Below are 20608 nucleotides of genomic sequence, written 5' to 3'. Positions count from 1 at the left end.
AGGATGCGCCCCATACAGCAAGCTTTGGCTCGGCTGTGGACTCACCGCGGAGGATCTGGGCGCGCAGTCTCACAGTCCCGAGTGGTTGACACCTCACCTTCAGTGGTGGACAAATGTCGAGAATCTCACCAGGGGGTTCCTTGGAAATCCGTCACGCCAGCTCTCACAGTTCAGACAGATCGTCCCTCCGCGGGCTGGGGCGTTCTGGGCAGTCTGTCGGCTTCGGACTCTGGTCGAAGCGAAGCTCACCTTCACATCAACGTGTTGGGGCTGAGAGCTGTGCGGTTGGTATTCTAGCTTCAGAGAGCATGTCCGCGGGCCAGGTAGTCCGTCTTCAGTTAGACAACCAGACGGCCATGTCGTATTATCCTGAAGCAGGAGGCGCGGTGTCCCCAGCTCCTCCGGAGGCGTGGGACTTTCTCCTCTGGGCGACCAGTGCGATTGTCAGGTACTCCCTGTTTATCTCCGGGCTGGAGAGCGTCGCGAGCAGATGCGCTCTCTCGCCGGATCCTGGCCCGCACAGTGGATGCTCGACAGGCAGATATTCACTAGTAATCTCCCCAGTTATGTACCAGATTCGTTCGAGGTGGATCTGTTTGCGTCCGGCCGGGCGCATCAGACACCCGATGTTCTGCTCGGATACCCGGACCAGAGAGGGCGTTGGCTGACGGCCTTCCTGCTGGATTGGACGGAGCAAAGTGCTCTGGGCGTTCCGCCCGTACCACTTATTCCCGTGTCCTTTCACAGCTGTCCACCCAGCCAGCTCGGCTACTTGTGCTACTGGCACCGCTTTGGCCGTCACAGAGCTGGTTTCGGTAATTCTCAGGTTTCTGGCTCAGCCTCCTGTTCTATTACCTTTAGCGGCCGGACATTCTCACTCAGAGCGGGCTTCCCACCCAAATCCACCGGATTCAGTGGGTGGCTTGGCCTCTGTCAGGTCTAACCTCGAGGCACGCGGAATTCCTGCAGCAGTTGCAGACACAATTCTGGCTTGAGGGATTCGACAAACGTTCAGTATGAGGATAGGTGGTCCCGCTATGCGCGCTGGTGTTCAGATAGGGCATTGCAGATCCCTTTTCTGCGGATTTAGTCCGGTATTGGAGTTTTGCAAGCTCGTTTGGAAGAAGGCCTGGCTGCTTCGACCATTTAAGTGGCTACTCCACGCTATTTCCACTTTTCACACCCCTGTCGATGGTGCTCTTCTGGGGCAGCACCCTCGTCTGGCTTTTTAGCTGGCTGAACGCAGTTCGACCTGCTCTCAGGCGAACCAGTCCACCTTGAGTATTTGTCGATCGTGCTCGATTGGCTGTCGGTCCCACTTTCTCACACCTATCGGCTATTTCCATTCAGTTGTTGACCTGGAAAGCTGTGTTTCTGGTGGCGGTAACATCTGGTCGAAGAGTCGGCGATATACATGTATGTCGTCGACCGGGCGCTGACTGTGTTTCACAGCGGATCGTGTCAGCATTAAGCCTCCCAGATACTTACCCGACCGAAGGTCGATCACGCTTTCCATGTGACAGCTCCTATCGAACTTCCTACTCTTACCCAGCCTTCCACATCGGGGGACCACTCAGCGAGCACTCACCCGTTGGATGTCCGTAAGACGCTCAAAGTCTATATCAAAATGACGCAGGGGATCGTGACGGGTACCCAGCTGTTCTGTTGTTACGGTGGCGGGAAGGCTGGGGTGCTGCCAGCCAGCAAGCACACTTTGTCTCAGCTGGCTTGTTTAAGATTGTATTTGTGCCGCTTATCAGGCTAAGGGCAAGCCTCCCCTGAGGGGTTGAAGGCTCACTCGGTCAGGGCAGTAGCCGCATCAAAGCTTTGCAGCGGCACTCCCCCATTGAAGATCTGCTCTGCCGCTATTTGGAGCCGCCAAGCACTTTTATACGCCATTATCAGCTCGATACACATTCACGCAATCGTCGCGAAGCTTTGGTCGTACCGTTCTCTCCAGTGGACAGTGTCCTGCCACCCTGACCAAGTGAGTCTTGGTTTATTGGTTTGTGTTGGCGCTACTGTACAATGATTCCATTATTGACATGTCTGCTCTGAGCACTCAGAGAACCTGTACCCCTTCGATTCTCTAAGGAGATTCACGCTTATATCGTTAGTGAGTGGTATTTTTGTTTTCCCCACGGTGCTCTCGAAGAAGCCACTTAGTGGGTCGGATTTCACTGACATTAAGCACTTCGTGCAATGTCTCATTATGCTAGAGGTCGATCTTTGAGCACAAATCCTCCCTGTCAGTTCCCCTCCCATAATGCCTCTCGTGAAGCGAAACTGGGTCGAAAGTGACAGGTGAGTGTTATGGCGTCTGTTCAATTTTTTTCCATGATACAATCGCTATATTTTGTGTGTGCTTGGACAGAATTCCCTCCTCCCTGGCCTCTGGTCTTTGGGAGTCTGTGTTTATGCATAATATGTACCCCAAGGGCGATCTATTCTCTGAAAAAGAATTTTCCAAACCTGCAGAGGTTTTCAATTCTTTGAAGAGAATCCTGAGGGTAGAGCCCACCCACCTCCCGCAATTCTGTTCACTGATGAGGAATTCAGCAGAAGGAATGATGATACTGGTCTAGGAGCCTACACCCAGTTGTGATGGCATCGCTAAGGGAGGTAACTCCGTGAGGTAGGGTCCGTATAATAAATAAAAGAGTTTATTTATTGTACAATCTTTTTATTCAAAAAACATTGATACAACTGTCACAGGACATTTTACAGCCGGAAAATGCATAATATGTACCCCAAGGACGACTCTCTTCAAAGAATTGAAAACCTCTGCAGGTTTGGAAAAATTTCATTGGACTAGAGCTAGAAAACTTGCTTTTGACTGGATTAGTAATCCTGATTTAGATGTTAACCCCATTCTTCCTCACCTCTACCCAGGTACATTGAAGCTGTGACACCATGCTTGGCCAGCATGCATCCGTCTGCCCTGATCGACCGTCTGCACAGTCACTGCCTGGACCAGCTGAAGCAGCAGAACAAGCTGAAGAAGGGCCAGACTGGGAACCCAGACGAGCAGGAACAGCCAACTGACTTCCACTCCAACCTCTCCCAGAAGAACAGCACCGACAGGAGAACCAGTGATGTAGTGAAGACTTCCTCTCTGCAGGCGTTCTTCTCACTGCCTAAGGTAATATTCTGGTGCTGATGCTACACTACTGCTGAAAGGTTCCTGTTAGTGTCATGTTGCAAATGCATATCAATAACAGAGTTAAGTCTAGACCTGTTCTGTTTTGTTTTTAAGGAATCAACCAGACTTGTGCTGAACAAAAGAAATTCATTAAAACAAAATTCAATGTTTTGTTGAAAGGTCATATTTTTTCTTATCCTGACTCATGATCTTTTGCTTATCTCCCTTTCCCTTGCGAATGGTAGTGGAACACTTGAATGCCTTGATGTTCCCGAAGCGGACGTAAAATTACACTTCCCCCACGAGTTACCTCCCTTTTCCTGCGTAAACAGTCATGTGACCAGCCTTACTTGTCACTCTCTCCCTTTTCACCCAAGTGGATGGTTGGGCGATCACTGGAGTCCCATATACGGCATTATATTCTTTTTTATTTAGGTCCTATTCTTCAAAATTATGCAGTGTATTGATTTGGCTATAACTACATTGTATTATATGTAAAAATTTATAAAAAGTATTTGTATTTGAGTCATAATTTCAACGTGAAGTAACTTGTTTACATTTCATGAAATTTTGCAGTGTTGCAGGCACAGGTTATCCCTGGCTGATCCTCACCCCCCCAATGCCCTTTGTGCATCAAACCATGTTCTTCCAGCTTGCGCTGTACTAATTGTGTTGATTTATCAAATCTACAATTTAATCAATATTTGTCTTATATCTATAGACGTACCATGTATCGGGTGAGGAAGTCATCTCAAGTCACGGCTGATAAAACAGGAGATCAGCCTGCAAACCGTATGCTGCTTGCTACTGCTGAAATTCATAATACTGGTGCTATGTTGAGTACGTTGCAGGGGTAGTCTGCTGGTACGGGGGCCAAGAGAGATCATCTACTTCGTAGTTGACTCCGACTCAAGCTAAGAAAAAGACGTCGTCTTCTTCTACGTCGCAGAAGAAAGCATCTGTTACCAGATCGGAGGGTAAATCTACACAGCCTAGTAAGTCACGCATCAGAAATCCTTCAACGAAGAGATATTACCTCCGCATGAAGTAGACGTTTTTTTATGATCCCCCGTTACTTCTACCCGAAGTACCTACAAGATCGGCGACTCAATCGACCTCCACGACTACTAGATCGTCTCCTGCAACTGTCACAGCAGGCCAGCTGTTTGACGAACTACCACCAACTTCTCAACGGAGTGAAGTCGAGGCACACAACTCATCAGCGTTCGCGAACGCTTCATCTACACCGCAGCAGCTTCAATCAAAGCAGAACTTGATCCAGGTGAATTTATGAGACAATTCACCAACCAGATGATGGCCATGATGGAACGTAGGTTTGAGGAAGAAGCAAAGGCTTGGCAAAGGCTCGGTGAAGCCTCACATCTACTGACATTGTGCGCGAACCCACGGACCTGCGCTAACCTACTCCTCATATAGTACGTCTCAAGACTATGTTGGCGAACGTACACCTTTGTGAAGGTCTCCACAGTCTGACGACTCTGTCATCTTGGAGGAGGATAAAAGACATGAGATGCCTACTCATCATTCTACATCTGCAAACCCTCAACGTTCGAGAACATCGAAGGATCCATCTCCTACACCTAGCCGTTCTAGATCGAGATCTCATATCTCTCACAGACGTTCGCGAAGTCACTCATCACGAGACAGAGGTTCGCGAAGAGAAGGCTCACATCACAACGGTTCGCGAAGGGATACATCTAGCGAGAGAAGGCTCACATCACAACGGTTCGCGAAGGGATACATCTAGCGACAGAGGTTCGCGAAGAGAAGGCTCACATCACAGAGGTTCGCGAAGGGATACATCTAGCGACAGAGGTTCGCGAAGAGAAGACTCACGTCACAGAGGTTCGCGAAGAGATGAATCCACAGATAGAAGTTCACGAAGAGAGGAATCTTCAGACAGAGGTTCGCAAAAGGATGATGGAGGTTCGAGAAGGGATACAGGTTCGCAGATGGATGATTCGCCAAGGCATAGCTCTACCAATCAGGAGATAATTGATGAACAACCAGCTTCGTCGTCCTATATCCAAGGTACCTTCTAACCTACGCACAGCTTTGAGAAAGCTGCAGACATCTACAAGGTTCGAGAACTCTCAGATCTACAGGCAGATAACAGCAACACAGACATCTACAGGGTTCGCGAACCCTAGGGTTAATTAACCTTTACATCAACAGGCATGATGTTGACGTCGACTCTATTACCATAAGGCTGAATAAAACAAAGCAATGATGAAAACGGATGGTTTTGTCAGAGTTTAAAACTCAACAAAAAGATCTACAACATTTCCAATATCTACAGTTTACAGCCTTCACAACTCTACAACCTGCACGAACCTTACACCTGTAATAGGTTCAGTTTCAGACGACAACCTACTTGATGAAAGGAATCACTTCATCTATACGGATGCTGAGGTCTTATACCGGGTAGCAGATGGCCTGCGGATATTGTCGTTCACGCTTTTACTTAACCAACTAATTGCACCAGATTTTATGGAGGCCAACTTGCTACAACACCAGTGACGTCATGCTTAAAGCTGATTGGTCCATGTCAGACAACGCCTCCCACTGACAGAGCAGGCACCAGCAAGTTTACTGACTTGTAAACAAACCCATGGTACGGGGGAATACTTCATCGGCAGAAAACAGTAAACAACTACGTCCTGTTATCATCATGAGAATCTAATAGATGTCTAGCTTTGACAGCAAGATAAACGATGTTTATTTTGGAAGTTGTCGCTGATAAAAGTCGGTATGAGAGTATCTGTCCCCTGCGATGCTACACTGGAGCCAGCCTTGCTATAAATAGACAACGCTTCGATGTATGTTGATCAACACAGATCGCCTGCGTATATAAGGGGAAGAATGATGTATCATTACTGCAATCAGAGGTTAGCACTTCCAATGGAACGTCCTACCGTTTGGAATATCGTCGGCTCTATGATTATTCATATGAATAACCAAGCCTATCGGCACCTATCTGTAGCATCGAGGTCTACACAGTGCCGGTCTATACAGGTTCTTCAAAGTGCCAATCAACTCAGACAGCAGCTGAACTTCACAATTAAGTTGCTCACGCAACTAGGATGGCTAGTGAACCTGATGAACCAAGATCTTCAATTGCTGGGAATAAAAATTATCACAACACAGAATCGAATTGTGGTCCCAGAAGATCATTGGGTCAAGATACAAGCCACGATTCCACAAGCAGTCATCTCTCCGTTAACACTACGAACATGGCAATGTCTACTCGGTCTACTAACATCGGTGCAGGACTTGACTCGCGCAGGAAGGTTACAACTAAGGCCGCTGCAACGGTTCCTGACAAAACATCTGGACACCGTCGACCCTATCTTGCTGCCAGACAATCTTAAGAGGTACCTTCTATGGTGGACCCACAGGTTGAACGGCTGCGGAGGGACCCATTTACAAGAGCCGTCCTTCGACACACATCTCTACATAGACGCATCGATACAAGGTTGGGGTGCACATCTCAACAATCAAGTTGCATCAAGGAAGTGGTCCAAAATAGAGAAGTGTCTTCACATCAATCTCGGGGCGGTGGGGTAGCCTAGTGGTTAAAGCGTTGGCTCGTCACGCCGAAGACCCGGGTTCGAATCCCCACATGGGTAAATTGTGTGAAGCCCATTTCTGGTGTCCCTCACCGTGATGTTGCTGGAATATTGCTAAAAGTGGCGTAAAACCAAACTCAGTCAGTCACATCAATCTGCTGGAAATGAAAGCCATGATCAACGCCTTACAACTATAGTCGAGCTCGCTGATCAACAGAATGTTCATGGTCCACACGGACAACTCTTCAGTGGCATTCTCCATAAATCGGCAAGGATCTACAAGATCACCAAGCCTACTACAGCTCACATTCCAGTTGTTTGACATCACGGAGGAGGCAAACATCTGGATAAAGGTGTGTCACATACCCGGAGCAAAGAACATGCTTGCAGACGCTCTCTCCCGACCACTGCACCCGTCACCTACAGAATGGATGCTCCATCCAGAAGCATTTCAGCTCATCATAAGGGAAATAGGATCCCCTGTCTGCCACGAGGTTCAACAAGCAACTACAGACGTTTGTCTCACCAGTTGCAGATCCTCAGGCCTGGGCAACAGATGCACTGAGCATATCCTGGGAAGGACTAAACGCTTACGCGTTTCCACCCCGATATTACTACCGAAAGTACTGTTGAAGATCAAACAGACACAGGCACTACAACTGACTTTGGTCGTGCCATACTGGCCTGCGAGAGTATGGTTCCTAGACCTAATAGAAGATCTCAGAAGTCCAACAATCAAGTTACCAGATTGGCCGAACCTACTCATACATCCGCACACCAAGCAAGTCCACGGGAACCCAACAGCGTTTCATCTACACGTGTGGACTGTATCAAAACATGTTTGAAGAAAAGAGGATACTCCGCCAGGGCAGCCAAGGCAGTAACGCTAGCGTTACGCAGATCTACTTGTAACCTGTATGATGACAAATGGCTGAAATTTGAGACTTATGCAAGGCGGAACGGCTTTATTGCTATGAAAGCTACTCATCCTCAAGTGGCGGAATACCTGTGTCATCTGAGACAGACTAGACATCTGAAAGGTTCGACATTATCTACATACCTCGCTGCCATCAGTACAGTGAATACCATGAAAACAGGCATCAAGTTGACGAAAGTACCAGAATTACTTGCTCTGAATTAGAAGTTCAGAGTTCCGGCGTGGGATCTGAATGTAATTCTACGTCATCTTACAAGTGATGTCTACGAACCTCTAGACATACTACCTTCAAGCTGCTGACACAGAAGACTCTGTTCCTGCTTGCGCTAGCAACGGCAGCTCGGATATCAGAGATACATGCACTGGACTTTGGTCGAACCAGATTCGACACGAGGCAACATGCTGCAGTTCATCTAGGACTTAGATGGGACTTCATTGCCAAGAACCAACTACCTGGTCAGCCAGATAGACAGTTCCATGTACCAGCGCTATCTACAATCCTCAGACCAGAGGATATAGAGGACCTATCCCATTATCCACAGAGACATCAGTAGAAGTCTCAAGAACGACGATATCGTTCTGGATGAGAGCCGTCATACTGAGAGCCTATAAAGCAGCAGGACTAGAACCTCCTAGAGCTTCCAACCCACATCAAGTCAGAGCACTGGTGTCAACATTGCATGGAAATTGCTCTATATCAGCAATTATGGAGGGCTGCTTTTGGAAGTCAGATACGGTGTTCGCCAACCACCACCTCCGAGACATAGCCACTGAAGACGTCTCAGGCATTCACCAATTTGGGCCTCTCGTTGTAGCACAGCAACTAACGGTTCCTCAATCGGGCTGAGTTGGAAAATCTCACCCTTTATCACATTGACTTGTTGATAACTTTTACTAAGGAAAAGTATTAGTTTGAAAGTCCATGCACACAGTCTAGGACAGACTAGCATGAGTGATTAAAGATCCTGTACGGGTAAAGATCTTACCTGTACGTGAAGGGGTCGCAACTCATTTATGATAAAGATCTTATTATAATTTATGGGTTGTTATAGATATCTAGTAAAAAGAAGATACTAGTATATCTTAAGCCACATGAATCAACGTGATTCAACTTGACTGAGATGGAAGAAAGACAAGAAAGTGGTCCCCCCGAGTTATAACGGAAGTTGGAAGTATAGGATCAAGGAAATGCCGTTTCGCAGTACCCATGGGGGGATACAGGACGTATCTAAGGACAGCTGATGAATCCAGGAAGTGGCCTGACCCACCACCGGATTTTATAAGCAAAAGATGATGAGTCAGGATAAGAAAAATATGTAATTTTTCAAGTAAAATTGATATAATATACTTATCCTGACTCATGAGGTCAAGCCCTCCCAACCTCCCCGCTGGAAACACTTCGGATTTCACAGCAGATCCAAGTGCTTGGCAGCAAAATCAGGAGAGAGTGACAAGTAAGGCTGGTCACATGACTGTTTACGTGGGAAAATGGAGGTAACTCGTGGGTGAATGTATTTTTACGTCTGCTTCGGGAACTTTTAGGGATTCAACTGTTCCACTACCATTCGCAAGGGAAAGGGAGATAAGCAAAAGATCATGAGTCAGGATAAGTATAAAATATCAATTTTACTTGAAAAATTACATTTTTTTAAAGGTCTCATGGTTGGTAATTCATGTGTAAGTAGCTGTTTGTTTGTGACACTGACCAAACTCTAACCACGACAATATTTTGTTTATTTGCCTCCTGAATTCTGGGATGTTGATTGACGAGAGCAAACATTTGTCAGGTCTTATTCGTGAAAACATCTCTTTTTTTCAGTTTTGGTCTCAGGAGAGATTAAAATGTGGCTGAACTTTTCAGATTAACCTATGTGTGATGCAAGCATCCTTGGTGGAGGAGGTCATATCGTTTGCTGTGCTTGACAACATCAATGACCTGACTGCCGTGTCTCTGATGGCTGTCTGTGTGGATGGCATCAAGTGTCAGCTGCTCTCCAACACCCACCACTGTAAGAAGCTGACTGGTGACACAGGTCCAAGACGAACCAGCACCACCCCAGTCCAGCAACGCACCAGGCATGACTCCAGTGACACGGAACAGTCTATCGAACACACAAGGGAAGAGAACGTTGGAACTCTCAAACTGAACCGGATCCACTGTCAGTTGAGGCGGTTGCTAAAACACAGCAACTTCTCTGATAATGTTGTGCTGACAGCAATCCCTGAACACAGGTCCAATGTACTGTTTACCTTTGATCAAGATGGGTCGAGTTCGGTATCGCATGTACCCGTGTCTCCTCGCAAGAGACTCTCAAGACAAGCCAGCAGGGACTCACGTGATGGTGGATTTGATGCCACAATCGGTGTGATCATGTTCGAATGTGGCCTTGAGGAGGTGTCTGTGACAGCAGTACGGAGGCTGGGTTACAAGGAAGAAATGGACATGCACCTCCAGCAGAAAATGGACAACATTGAGAAGGCTCTCCAGGAGATGCAGGAATGCACTCGGGAGGAGATCGAGCAGCTGACGGAGAGCGGAACAAGTCCAACGGACCACGAGCCGATGAGCTCCCCCCTCCAGCCATCACTCATCAGAGTCCATGTCATCATGGGACTCCCGATTGTCCCTAGCTTCCAATGTCTCAGGTCTCCCTCCACTTACTCCAGAACCTCTCCAAGGAGATGCATCTAATGGTAGACTCCGACTCAAGACAATCTGGCTCAGCTTTGCTGCACCACCTCCAATATCAATAAAGAAGAAAGTGGACTTCACAAGGTATTGATCTGTCTGATATCCACTTATAAGCCCCATTATTAATGCCTGTATTCAAAATTATTGAATCATCATCATTTTATAGTGCTGTTCAGTCACAAAGAGCAAATTCCATGGCTGAGTGAGTGTGAGTGAGTTCAGTTTTACGCCGCTTTTAACCATATTCCAGCAATATCTCGTCGGGGGACACCAGAAATGGGCTTCACACATTGTACCCATGTGGGGAATCAAACACATGTCTTTGGGGTGACGAGCGAACGCTTTAACCACTAGGCTACCCCATCGCCCCTCCATGGCTGAATGAGACATAATTTCACACATGATTCTACTGGTGATCAAGTGGTTGCAATAGGAGTGTAGGTCATTGTAACCAGACAGTGAGGATCATGAATGATGCTATGCTACTCAACATTTGATAAGAACCAAAATAACTGGAGTTAAGGTGTGGTCCTTAGCAACAGTTGAGTAGTGTATGTGTAAACTACTCTTTTGCAGTAACTCAAGGTTTTACAGCTGCTATGATTTAACTCTCTGTTTATAACTTCTCACACACATTTTTTCTGCATTTTCCAATGTGATGTCAAATTCCACCCAACCTGCTTGTAATTTCATTAGAGATGCTGATGGAGTATGAAGAAGATTATGGCCTGTTTCAGACTTGACTGGAATTTGCTGAGCACGGCCACCCCGGCCATCAACGCCTGGCTGAACCCATGTGACCGAGCCATGCTGTCTGTGAAGCACCTCGTGAGTGAACTGACCAAACGGAAAAGTTCCGTCATGGCCTGTATCATGACCCAAGGCCTGGAGGAGCAAGGCATCCATGTCTGCAACAAGGTGACCAACAAGAAAATATATAGAGCCAAAAAGAAAAGTCCTGTTTTTCTGTTCACATTGTGTAGAAGAGCTGCTTTCCAAATCTAGATTTATTGCGTGTGCAAGTGTGGGACCCTCATTTATCCATACTACATCTGCATGCATGTTGCTCAACACAGAATTAGAAACATTCCAGCAGTATGGCAGAAGCATCTTTGTTTGTTTGTTTAACGCCTCACTCAGCAATATTGCAGCAATATGGCGGCAGTCTGTAAATAATCAAGTCTGGACCAGACAATCCAGTGATCAACAGCATGAGCATTGATCTATGCAACTGGGAACCGATGACATGTGTCAACCAAATCAGCGAGCCTGACCACCCAATCCTGTTAGTTGCCTCTTACGACAAGCTTGGGTTACTGAAGATCAACCCGGATCTTTACGGGTACTAGATTTGTTACATTGTTATTGTCCTATAGATGTTTTTGAATGATGTATATGGTAAACAAGAAATATTAGGGATCACAAATATTTTAGGGGATAGTTTTTTGTTGTGAAGTGTGAGTGAATTAAGTCTTATGCCGCTTTTAGCAATATTCCAGCAATATCACAGCAGGGGACACCAGAAATGGGCTTCAGAACATTGTACCCATGTTGGGAATCGAACCCATGTCTTCCGCATTATGAGCAAATGCTTGAACCAATGGGCTACCCCACTGACCTTTGTGGTGAAGACTGAATACAGTACAGATCATAAAAAATATCCCCCAAAATAGTTATGGTCCTAAGTTTTCTTCGGTCAGTATATGCTATATAGTCTACTGAAACAACTGTTCTTGGTTTGTATGTGGTTTAATCCTGTTCCAATATGTTTCCTTTAACCTTGATTGCAGAGTAAGTTCAGGAAGATGACCAGCCTGTCCAAGACACTGCAGGATGAACCGTCCAGCCAGCTTCTGACCGTGCTGCGAAAGTACCTTCACATCCATGGCTGCGGCAGCATCGAGAGAGCTGTGTTGTCAGAGACTGCCCCTCAGCTCATCACCATGCAGAAAGGTATCCTGGCTCTCACACGTCAGTGGAAGAACGTGCTCTACATGCCCTACATGTCAGACATACACTTCAAGTCCAAGAAATCTGTCAGACCATACAATGTTACTTTCTCCATCCCCAAACCGGAGAGTTCCGAGAACTTGTGTACAGATGACGGGGAAGGTACCATTGAACAGTTTGATGTTGTGGATGAGAAGACCTCCCTGTTGCAAGCTGAAGGGGGTCTAGTGATGAAGTCAACATCCAACCCGAGTCTCATCAGTCGTGGTGGACCTTCTAGCAGTGCAGCTGGGAAGGCGGAGCATGGACATGATTGTGTGAGCACTGGGTCGACCTCATCCTTCCAGCCAAAGAAGTTCCTAGCTACGGTGAGGTCTCGGGGTCGTGGAGCATTTCCTAATCCAGTGTTGAGCTGCATGGATTCGCCAGATCGCAAGGTTGAACAGACACAGACAGCAGCCACCCTGAGCCCTCCTACAGCCATGCCAAGGAATGACAGCAACTTTAGCTTCATGTCGGCAGCAGAGAGTATATCTTCTATAGATCAGGCCGTGGCTTCAACCCCTCCCCACACGCCTCTGAGAACTAGCGGCCAGAAACAGTTGCATCTGAAGAACAGGTACAGCAAGATTACAGACATGTATCAGTGGATGACAGCACAGCAGGAAGACTTCAAGGATCCACTAGATGATGGCACCAACTATGGGCCGAACCCATGAGAACATTTCAACAGGATTCGGTAGCGTCTGGAGCCAGGATGACAGCAGGACAGATGTGAACGAGGAGTACCTAACAATGGCTACCTCCATCATGCAACTGGCTGATGCACAGCTGCTGTTCCGGCCGCTGCTGCAGAGCCTTGGGTTGCATGTTGAAGGAGTCAGACCTTCAGCAATGATGAAGAAGTTTGGGGGCCACTTGCTCCTTCAGGCCAATCTTGACATCCTGAAGATCCAGATAGCTGAATCGGAAGCCTCCTACTCCAAGGGTAGTCACAAGGTGAAGGGGAAGAGTAAGAAATATCGCCTGAATATGAATGCAGGGAACTCAGCTTTTTCTTGTGAAGGATTTGGTGTGAATATCTCCATGAAAGATGTTGTGGACTTTGGTCAGAAAGATGCCGGTGTTGGCGGAAGGTCAAAGAGGTTTCCTTGGAAATTTGCAATGCATAAACTAGAGGCTAAGCCCACTACTCTACAAGTAAACTTCTTGATCAAATGTCAGGCCATTACTCAGCATGTGGACATGGCATTGTTGAGATTGGTCCATCAAGTGGTCACTATGGTGGATAATATCAAAGAAACTCAGGTGGAACTCAAACAGAGGAGGTCAGGCTTTGATTGGGTGAAGACCCACAGAAAACAGGAGTCCAAGGATTCTACTTCCAGTGCAGACACACAGCAATCAGATCTGTCTAAAGTTGACCAGCCATCTGCCGAGACTCAAATATCTACACCTGATCAGAGTCTTTGTTCCGATACACTAATCCAAGAATCAGAAAAACATGTTGCAAAGACACCTAAAAGTGTATCCTCGTTCAGACTTGCCCTTGATTCAAAACGGCCAGACAAACTCCCTCTAACAAGCTCATCCAAAAAAATCCCAACTACGATTTGCCAAAGAACCAAAACGTCCGAGATCTGACATAACTGTAACTCCAAGTCAGCACTCCGAAGTTCTAACACCTCCTCAGTCTCTGAACCTGAGTGATTCAGTGACAATGGATCTGGTAGACACTTCTTCACCAGCCCTGGCCGAGAAGACAATCGTGGACGAGATCAAGGAGAGCACCCCTCAGTGCTGGAGACACCTCTACCATCTCCTGGAGCTCTACTCCACCATGCCTGAACCCAAGACTGTTCTGAGGAAGCCCGGGGATGCACAAGCTGCCCATTATTGAGGAGGAAGAGCCTGAGAGTGAGATGAAGAGGGACAGCAGCAAGCTGGGTTCAGGCAGTCTGCCCCGAGACTCCAGCAAGATGGGGTCTGGCATCACGCTGCAGGATGAGGATGGGAAGATTCCTGATATTGGGAAGGAAGAACAGGAGATTGGTGGGAAGGGACCTTCCCTTGCACAGACTTCCTTCATCAGGACAAGGTTCAAACAGAGTAAGTGTAAGGAAGTTGAACAATGGGATCTGCATTATTGTAATCTTTTTATGGATATACTGACTGAAAATTTTGACTGGGAAAATAACAGTGATTTATTCATACCTTAGACCATAGGGGAGCACTGTAGACAGCATTTCAGAGTCAGAAATTATTATTGATATATTGAGCAAATGAGACCAGTGTTTTTTTGTGGTTCAGTTTTTAGTGCAGAGTTGCTTCCCTTACACATTGTAAAATCAGATGATCATTGGTTCAAATCCCTGGAATCTTGTTTTGTTTTGCATCATACCCATGCGTGTTTGCATGAACAAGTACATCATACCATGTAAGCTGATATGGTAACCTTCTTGCAGCGAAACTCACTCACAAATGCTCTGCACAATTATACACTAGCTGCTTCAAGTATATTCTAGCTAATGGCCCATAGTACAGATCTCTGCAGCAGCAGCAGCATAAGTTGTGTGTGGACAGCATGGATATTGTGACAATATGATTTTCCAAACTTACACAGCCTGATAGCTACACATTTCCAGATTTCTTACCAGATCACCATTATCAATGGACATAAAATAAATTCACTTTCTGTATCTGACCATGTGATTCAGTGGAAACAAGCACAAAATGATGCTGATCATCATAGCCTTCTACAAAGGCTGTGTAATATTTTTTAATCAGACACTGACCTAGCCATGTTCCACAAGTGATCTCTCCATTGACCATCTCAAATCAAAGTCACGGAATCAAAGTCATGATTGTCTTTGTGCAAAGATCACTCAATGGGTGGAAGTCCAGGTCAGCTGAATCATGTTCATTTTTATCTTTATCCTTTCTTTATCAGGCCTACCAAAGAAAATGTTCCCACTGTGCAGAAAAACGCAGAAAAGCCCACATTAATCGTGGAAATAGCAACATAAACATAATACCTCGCTACTGAAACAGTAAAAAAGGCAACTTTAAATCGCTAACACTGCATCATAAAACGAGGAGCCCGCAACTTCGATTTTGCGCATGCACACATGGAAGAGGAAGTCTCGACCGCATGTTGATATTTTCCAGCTTGGACAAAAGTTACATTCCTTTTTAAGTATTTCTGTTGTGTTATTTGGCATTTATCATCATGATACTTGTGTGCACACTTGTTTAGTTTACTTTCCATTCGTATGAAACGATTGACAGCAATTATTTCGACATATTTAATACTTTTTCTACGTGAGGCGATTCACGTTTTGCTCAGAAATTGGAAAGAAGCCCGGATCGTAATGCACATGCGCAGTAGAGGTCAAAGTTCGCTGATATAAAAATGTTGCAGTTTCATAGTTTTTCGTTGCCGTTTTTACTGTTTCAGTTGCGAAGTAATGTGTTTATGTTGCTATTTCCACGATTAATGTGGGCTTTTCTGCGTTTTTCTGCACGGTGGGAAAGTTTTCTTTGGTAGGCCTGTTTATGTGTTGGTGAATGTATAGTTGCCAGGTAGCTGCTTCCTGCTGTGATGCTGTAGTTTCTCCTGCAGGTATTTACATTGGAGAGAGCATCCCGCTGGTGGTGTACGGCATAGCCAAGATCGAGAAGGTTCAAGTGCTGGCAGTGCTGTCTGGCCTCAAACTGGAGGCGGAGCTACGCAGGGTGCACGCCAGCGGAACGTACAAGGAACGAGTTAAAGGTCAGTGCTAATGAAACACAGTGTCATTGTATTCATCTGAGTCCAGAGTGGCCAGAAAATCTTCCAGGTTTGATAGAGCTGTTAGTGTTGTGGAAAGGAATGCTCCATTTACAAAGGTCAGATCTGATTTGTATTGATTTGCATGATTTGTCTTTAACTTGCAATTAGAACTGGTGACCCAGTGGGTCTAAATGATACTGTGCAGAATAGCACCTGGGAATTCTTCCAGAATATATGGGGCGGTGGGGTAGCCTAGTGGTTAAAGCGTTCGCTTGGCAAGCCGAAGACCCGGGTTCGATTCCCCACATGGGCAAAATGTGTGAAGCCCATTTCTTGTGTTCCCCGCTTTGATATTGCTGGAATATTGCTAAAAGCAGCATAAAACCAAACTCACTCACTCACTCACTCTTCCAGAATATGATTGTTTTGAATCTCAGATTGATCTTGATCATGGATACTCATGAAGATTAGGGTTAGAATTGATTTTCTTGCTTGTCGTAAGAGGCAACTAATGGTATCGGCTGGTCAGGCTCGCTGACTTGGTTGACACATGTCATCATATCACAATTGCTTAGATTGATGCTCATGCTATTGATCACTGGATTGTCTGGTCCAGACTCGATTATTTACACACCGCTGCTATATAGCTGGAATATTTCTGAGTGCGGCGTTAACCAACCAACCAACCAACTATACTTAATGTGAACATCAAAACCTGTACCATCAGGTTAATGATCAGTGGTTTGTCAGTGACTTGCTCATGGATTGCATCAAGGTGGTGAACATATAGTCTGCAAAAGTCACATTAACTGAAATTCTGTTCCTATCGACTCACTCATGCATGAAGACTTACAGCAATAAGTAATCTGTGTAAATTATATTGCATTGATATCCTGTTATCCAATTTTTGTTTGTTTCTTCCACTGCTTACTTTGTGTGTTGAGATAACCCTTGTGTGTGCAGGCTTCCTTCACCGAAAGTCGTCGGACTCGTCGTTCACAGCCCATGTTGGACACACAATGATCGTGCTGCTGGAGGGGGTACCACCTAGCATGCAGTGAGTACACAGAATCCCTCCCAAGATACAGTTGCTTCTTACTGTCATACACATTCTTTTTCATAGAGATCGTCCTTGGGGTACATATATGCATTTTCTGCGGCTGAAAATATCACGTGACAGTTGTATCAATGTTTTAATAAAAATACAAGTATTGTATAATAAATAAAAATCTTTTTTATCTATTATACGGCCCCCACCACGTGAAGTTACCTCTCTGCTATGCATGCACATAAAGTTTGATGTTTTCTTGTTTGCCAGGACTGTGGTGACCGTGAACATCCGTAAGTCCCAGGCCCTGCACACAACGGTGATGAGACGAGCCAAGGAACACAACTCAGCCCTGGCATCTATCGGCCATATTGACATCGACATCCCACAACACCCTGTTGTGCTGCACGGCATGATGACCCGCAGCTCCAGACAACTGACATCAACACTACAGGAGTTCGGCTGGCCGCTGCAGCTGTCCAGAACAGCCAGGGTAAACATCAACACTACAACTGTCCAGAACAGCCAGGGATCAACTGTAGAGAATAATAGGCTGTAACAGACAACTTACATCAACACTACAGGAGTTCGGCTGGCCGCTGTCCAGAACAGCCAGGTAAACCTAGGTCAACTGTAGGGATCAATAATAGGCTGTAACAGACAACTTACATCAACACTACAGGAGTTCGGCTGGCCGCTGTCCAGAACAGCCAGGTAAACCTAGATCAACTGTAGGGATCAATAATAGGCTGTAACAGACAACTTACATCAACACTACAGGAGTTCGGCTGGCCGCTGTCAAGAACAGCCAGGTAAACCTAGGACAACTGTAGGGATCAATAATAGGCTGTAACAGACAGACTACCCAAAGAGACTGTGAGAGAGGTGTGAGAGGTCCCTTTCATTATCATGTCTCCATTATCATTATGGGTTTTTTTATGGTGTCCCCTGCTGTGATATTGCTGGAATATTGCTAAAAGCAGCGTACAACCTAACTTACTCACTCACTCACTGATTATGGTTTTAATCTAAGGTTTATGAATTATTCAAATTTTACTGAAAAAAATAAAAAAATTGTATACAGGGAAGAACAGGTCTTTAGCAACCTATGCTTGTTGTAAGAGGTAATTAACCAAATCAGGTGTCAGGCTCACTGACTTCTGTGATGCATATATATGTAAGTCAATGTTCATGATGTCAATCACTGGTTAGTCTGGTCCAGACTTGATTATTCATAGACCACTGTGACATCACTGGAATACCGTTGAATGCAGCATTCAATAACAAACAAACAAACAAACAAACTGAACATAGCAATGATGTTGCTTCCAATCGCAGATAGTTTTAGAAATGTTAATTGAACAATGTCAAACTACAAGCCTTAAGATTCAGGGATTAACATAGCTGATACTACAAATATGAAACTTTATCAAAGTGATTCCGAGTTTGTCCTCATAAGCCATTGGTTTGTCTTTTCCAGAATCACTTGTTTATTAGCTGCAACATAAACACTGACTCTTTCTTTAAGGTACAACATTTGCTAAGCTACCAATTTGGGTAGTAGTTTTGGGCTTTTGTTACCAACATTCCCTAGAATTTAGAACACAAATGGAATTTAGATGTTCTTTTTGCTCTCATTGTGTGTTCGGGGCGGTGGGGTAGCCTAGTGGTTAAAGCGTTCTCTCGTCACGCCGAAGACCTGGGTTCGATTCCCCGCATGGGTACAATGTCCGCAGCCCATTTCTGGTGTCCCCCGCCGTGATATTGCTAAAAGCGGCGTAAAACCCAACTCACTCACTCACTCACTCATTGTGTGTTCCAGCAAACCAACTCAGTCTGACGTTGTGGACGGTGAGGTGAAGGAGGAGGTGAAGAAGGAACAGACGGAGCAGTCAGAGAACAAGGCTCCGGGGAAACCCCGCCGCACCGAGCAGCCTGCCCCATCCTCTGTCAGCAAGCCGGTCACGCTACACATACACTTCAAGACGGTCTTCCAGGGCATCACCACAGCAGCGTCCATACTCCCTTCTCTCAAGGCTCAGCACAAGGTAAATGACTGATTCAGATCAGACTTTGACTGATTCAAAACTTCGACTTTTGGACCATTGGAATCCCAGTGGTATTAGGCATTGCAATTTGATATAAAGTGTTGCAGGATCCGCTGATCCTTGATATACCCTGATCATGACCCATCCTTTGTTATCACCATACTCATGTATGTCTAAGACAGGAGGCTTTCTTTCTCAATCGGCAGAGCAGTTTTAGTGAAAACAGCCACTTCACAGGGAGCACTCTCCTACCCAGAGCTCCATGCGGCAAGCCAGCATAGTATCTCTGCCACAGGCCAGAAAAATGTGACGATTCGTCACATCTTGCAATGTCCATTCAATATAATGTACAGATTACTTTAACTGTTTTATTTTTGACGAGTCTACACATCTAACTAACCATCTTTAATAGAATAGTTTAGTTTCACTGAGAAAATATCCAAAAACATGTAACACTATTTCGATTTGCGTAGCGATCCTTTGTTTACATAGGTTGTACGGCTCCACATGCTGTCATCGAGGCCGACGGAGAGCAAACGATGCAGCCAGTTTGATATCTAAATATGTACTGTCATAGACCTAACTGTCGCAGTTGTGGAAGAATATATATGTAACATTGTAAAACATTATGAAGAGAGCGCCGAAAAGCTTTCGTGAGTCCAGTCTCTTCTTACAAACAAGGGAAAAGTCTGGTCACGTGATATGCAAATTTGCCTGTGGTAGTGATGTTATGTTAAGTCATCGCTGTGCCGGAGTGTGCACAGGGAGCAGAACTTGTGGTTCATGTTATCACGCCTGATGCTTAGAATGTAATAGATAAAAGAAGCATTGGTGGGTGTGAGTGTGGTATCCATGTAAATAATCATCCATGGTTTCTTAGTGGGTTTGGAGTATAAAACTTTCATTCATCTGAACTAGTACAAGCAGCGAGATAGGCACACAAGTTCATGCAATAATCTTTACCCGTGAAGATCCGGGTTAGGAGTGATCTTCAGCAACCCATGCTTGTCGTAAGAGGCGACTAACAGGATCGGGTGGTCAGGCTCGTTTACTTGGTTGACACACGTTATTGTAACCCAGTTGCATAGATTTATGCTCATTATGTTGATGTTGATCACTGGAATATTGTTGAGTGGCGTAAAACTAAAATCACTCACTCATTGCAGGGGCGGTGGGGTAGCCTAGTGGTTAAAGCATTGGCTCGTCACGCCGAAGACCCGGGTTCGAATCCCCACATGGGTACAATGTGTGAAGCCCATTTCTGGTGTTCCCCGCTGTGATGTTAATCAAACTCAGTCAGTCACTCATTGCAACAAACACGAAAAGTGCTCTTCAAAAGTCTGTATGGATAGTCTTGTCCAGACTCAATATTTTACACACCCCCACCATATAGCATGACTGTTGCTATGTGCAGCATTAAACAACAAAC

General features: G+C 45.6%; 1 protein-coding gene across 1 annotated transcript in view; it reads left to right on the top strand.

Moving 5' to 3' along the window:
- Positions 1-20608, top strand: part of LOC124263522 (transmembrane protein KIAA1109-like) — a 116837-nt gene that overhangs the window by 49965 nt on the left and 46264 nt on the right. Inside the window, 13 exon segments of the mRNA XM_046698183.1 lie at positions 2893-3142; positions 9531-10241; positions 10243-10445; positions 11099-11279; positions 12152-13014; positions 13016-13892; positions 13894-14192; positions 14194-14420; positions 15934-16083; positions 17047-17140; positions 17402-17686; positions 17814-17845; positions 18994-19179. Coding sequence (XP_046554139.1) covers positions 2893-3142; positions 9531-10241; positions 10243-10445; positions 11099-11279; positions 12152-13014; positions 13016-13892; positions 13894-14192; positions 14194-14420; positions 15934-16083; positions 17047-17140; positions 17402-17686; positions 17814-17845; positions 18994-19179 — 4358 coding nt within the window.

This window comes from Haliotis rubra, unplaced genomic scaffold (genome assembly GCF_003918875.1).
Source record: "Haliotis rubra isolate DU_JTF1 unplaced genomic scaffold, ASM391887v1 Scf888, whole genome shotgun sequence".
NCBI lineage: Eukaryota > Metazoa > Mollusca > Gastropoda > Lepetellida > Haliotidae > Haliotis > Haliotis rubra.
Note: the sequence above shows the minus strand (reverse complement) of the source record. Positions and strands in the feature narration are given on the sequence as shown.